At 59.5% G+C, this 4,152-nt stretch overlaps 1 protein-coding gene across 1 annotated transcript; it reads right to left on the bottom strand.

The window, feature by feature from the left end:
* Positions 1-1,954: 1,954 nt before the first annotated feature.
* On the bottom strand, positions 1,955-3,809 carry UTS2R (urotensin 2 receptor). Its single transcript, XM_086356772.1, has one exon. It carries the CDS (start codon positions 3,594-3,596, stop codon positions 2,442-2,444), a length of 1,155 nt encoding a protein of 384 aa, XP_086212898.1. The 5' UTR covers positions 3,597-3,809; the 3' UTR covers positions 1,955-2,441.
* Positions 3,810-4,152: the final 343 nt, after the last annotated feature.

Genomic DNA, 4,152 nt, shown 5'->3' with positions numbered 1-4,152 from the left:
CCACAACCAACACGTGTTCATCCACGGGGGCACATTCAGCTCTGCCCACACTACAGAAGGGCGTCTGTTCCCGGAACATGGTGGGTGGGGCTCCTCCAGGCGCTTAAAGTTCTTCCAGCAAAAACGGAGGTTTCTGGGAAAGAAGGAATTCTGCCCCAAGGCTGCAGCGTCTTCTCCCTGAGTTTCCAGCCCGTCAGCCTGCTGCCCCACCCGCCAATGGATCCCAGACATGCCAGTCCCTTAATCACTATGCCAATTCCTTCAAAGAACCTTTTAATATTTATACGTCTGTGCTATTGGTTGATTTCTTTGGAGCTCCCTGCCTGACAGGACAGAGGAGACTGGCGAGCTCTACAGTTCAATGGGGTCACAGTCAGACGCGACTGAGCACGCACACCCGGCCTAACAGATGCCCCGAGACTGAACTGTGATGTTGGTTACATGACTGTCCTTTCACTGAATCATTACTTGTACTTTCAGTGGGTGAGTTTTATGGTGTGAAACTACCCCGATAAAGCTGTAGCATTTGAACAGGAGCCCTGACCTGCTATTCTAGAGCCCTATTCTAGCCACACCCAAGCTCACCCCGGTTGGCCCCTCACCCCAGGGCTCTCTGCTCTCCGGCTTGCCAAGGGCCAGGCACCATGCCTGATGGGCTGATGACTGTGGGTCTTGAGCCAGACTAGGCCTCCATAAATCACTGGTCCCTGACTGTTGGGTCCTGGGGGCCTGTGGTGAGGGGAGAGGGAGGGACTGTGGGCGGTGGGTCCAGGGAGGTTGGCCAAGCTGTAGTAGGCCAGTAGGAGTCTCCACGTGGCTGTGTGTGTGAGTACACAGGCATGAGAGCCTGCTGGACATTTTTAAGCACTCTGAAACACTCACGGTGTTATCATGAGGCTCCCCAGAGGCTGGCAGGAGTGTGGGAGCACTTCTAAGTGGGAGGTGGGAAGACAGCCCCTGCAGCTGTCCCAGGCCTGGCAGTAGAAGCTCAGCCAGCCCATGTGGGAGCACTAACCAGGGTACTCAGGTCTTAAATTTGGGGCCAAAGAGGTAAGTTCTTCAGTATCATGCCAAGAAATAGTGCAAAGAGCACCTTCACATGTGCAGATGAGTGGGGATTGCAGGGACACTCGGGGTAGGGGAGGGTCTCTGTTTTCCAAGTTTGGGGCCTTCTGGGTGCATTCTGGAATTAGGATTCAGGAAACAGAGACATGGGGCCTTGATCAAGGTACAAACTTTGGGCTGTTTTCTTCCCAAAACATTGGGGGTCCCAGGTGGGGCCAGTAGCCTCCCACTCCATACTTAGCGGCCAGATCTCCACCTGCCAACACATTAGGATCCAGTCAAGGCCTTGAATCTGATGTGTGTGCAGCCATGGCTGGGGCCCAGGTTGGGATGTGAATTAGGGGTACAGTGTGGAGTGAACTGGTCACCGGAGAGTGGGATAGGGGTTGGGGTAGGTCCAAAACCTTTCCCTGTGGGTGGGCTCTCTGTGGGCAGGGCCTGATGGTCTTGGTGTCCATAGGAGGTCCAACTGGGATGCTGTACACAGGAGGCATGAGATAATCCCCTACTGCGTTGTATATGATCCACCCCCACCATCCCCTCAAGGTTTGGGGAGGGAGAGGCAGGTGAGCTGCAAATGGGAGAGTAATTCTGGCTCATGATTTTAGTTTGGTCTCCAAGTTCCTGCCCTGGAGTGATGTCCCAGCCGCCTGTCCTCCCTGAGCAGGTTGAGGCTGGTGGCTCCCCGCCTCACTCACCCCAGGGTCTCAGGCCCCACACCCAGGGCCTGGTTCAGGCCGGATGGCACCCACCCACCATGTCAGGAAGGCCTAATGGCCAGACATGTCCCCTGCCCGGTCAGGCAGATGGGCTCCTCCAAGTGCAGGAGGACGTCCTGGGGGTCCTGCCTCCTTTGACACCCCACTCACACTGCTGTTGCAGACAAGACTCAGGGAGCTCAGCGTTTATTGTTCCAGGTGCTGAAGCTGTGCGGGATGGAACCACATGGCAGTTGGGAGAAATGGGTGCCACCGGGGCCACGCTCATGCCAGGAGGAGGGTCCCACACAGGCAGCTTGTGTGGCAACATGGTGTCACCTGCCACGGTGTACCCTGTCGTGTGTCAGGTACGCAGTCACGTCTGCAGGGGGCTGGTGAAGACTCCACTCACCACGGTCTTCAGGAGCTGGCCCTGAGCCCGAGCCTCCTGCAGACCCTCACAGATGGACTGGGTTGGGGGCACTTCTGGGCGTTATGAGGAAAGTAGCTGCACTGATGGAGCTGAAGTGAGTGAGGGGTGAGGGAGAGCCAGGAGCTTTCTGGAAGAGGACTGGGGAAGGGAGGCAGACCGTGGGGAGGGTGGTCCAGGAGAGACCTGGGCTCCAGGGGCCACTCCCCACAGCCTACCCCCAGGGCCCACAGGGAGGCTGGGGACGCTCAGACGCAGAGACTCCCGGGGACCGCCTGGGACAGTGCGATGGTCTCAGTGGCTTGCTGGCTGCTGGAGGTCACGGAGCGACCCGAGCCGAGCTGGCAGCGGGTGTGGCCCTGTGGGAAGCTGCGGACGCCCACAGGCCCACTGGTGCCCCTGCTGTGGAGCGAGCGTTGGCGGTAGTCACGGTAGTTCTTGGTGAGCAGCGTGTAGAGGAAGGGGTTCACACAGCTGTTGCCATAGGTGAGGCAGGTGGTCAGGTAATTGACGATGCGGGCGGAGCGGGGAGCGAGCGGTGGGGCCCCACGGTACTGGGCAAGGAGCTGCCACAGCCAGAAGGGCAGGAAGCAGGCCCAGAAGAGCAGCACGATGCCCAGGATGAGGTAGAGCACCCTGGGGTTGGGCAGCCGCCGCGTCTGCGTGAAGGAGGCCCGCTGCGACAGCCAGTAGGCCCGGGCCAGGCGGACGTAGAGCAGCCCGATGACCACACCGGGCCCCACAATGCTGGTCCCGAAGAGCAGCGTCAGGTAGGCGCGGTGGGTGCGCTGGCCCCAGGCCGGCAGGCAGAGGCTCTTGTGGCCCCTGCGGACCAGCCGGATGGCCAGCATCATGGGCAGTGCCAGCAGCAGTGCCAGCAGCCACGTGCCCAGCGCCAGGACCTTACGATAGCCCTTGGAACGCTGCACCGTGTCCAGCGGCCTCACCACGGCGGCATAGCGCTCCCTGCTCATGAGGGTCAGGGTGAAGATGCTGGCGTGCATGGTCAGGAAGTCCAGGCTGAAGAGGACGCGGCAGCCCACGTCGCCGAAGTGCCACCTCTTGGTGACGTAGGTAGCTACAATGAAGGGGATGCTGAGCAGGTAGAGGAGGTCTGCCAGCGCCAGGTTGATGACGTAGACGTACATGGAGGCAGAGGTGTGCAGGAAGCGGCACATGACCGTCAGCGTGTACACGTTGCCTGCCATGCCTACCACACCCATGGCCGAGAGCACCACCCCGATGGTGCCCGTGGCCACCAGGTCTTCCAGGGAGTTGGGCTCCGTCGGGCTAGCCAACGAGCTGTTGAGGGACGCATTGGGGGCACCAGGCAGCTCAGGCATGGCGCTGCCCATTGTAGCCGGCACCAGGAACCTGCTCGATGGCTCTGGGCTCAGTGCCATCTCTGCCACCTCACACTGGGCTTGGGGCTGGGGCCTGCTGCTCCTTTAGGTAGAGAGGGGGCATCTGTGGGCAACAAGCTTGTCCTGCAGGAGAGGATGCTCATTAAAGATGCAGGTCAGGCACCCTTTCCCACTCCCAAGAGGCCATAAGAGGCCAGGGTTCCCACCAGGCTGGGACGCCTGCAGAGGGACAGTGCTCACCAACTGTGATACCCCCTGGGGGACTCTCCATGCAGAACTCTAACACTCTGCTTCAGTTCCCCAGCTATCCAGGGGGACCAGAGTACCACCCAGACCAGTTGCCCGCCATGCATGCCCCAGTAGCATTCTCACCCTGGGCCACAGTGCAAGTTCAAAGGCCTCTCAGCTGGATGGCCTTTCCTGAAAATCAGAGCACAGCAGGCATGAACCAGGATGGTTCACTCCTGGATGAACCAGGAGTTCTCACTAGGCCTTCTCACTTCCTCATCCCTGAAGGGCAGGGAAGCCAGGCTGACCCCTATGTCTTCCTCCCCATATAGTTCTCCTGTATGTTTTAAGAAAATACATTTTGTTC

Source organism: Bos grunniens, chromosome 19 (genome assembly GCF_055505025.1).
Source record: "Bos grunniens cultivar Pamir isolate PY7600 chromosome 19, Bosgru_T2T1.0, whole genome shotgun sequence".
In the NCBI taxonomy this organism is placed as follows: Eukaryota; Metazoa; Chordata; class Mammalia; order Artiodactyla; family Bovidae; genus Bos; species Bos grunniens.
This window is presented reverse-complemented; position numbering and strand designations above follow the sequence as displayed.

What these genes read in the sequence shown, in the direction of transcription:
- UTS2R (XM_086356772.1), bottom strand. Translation starts at nt 3,596, where the DNA reads ATGGCACTGAGCCCAGAGCCATCGAGCAGGTTCCTGGTGCCGGCTACA.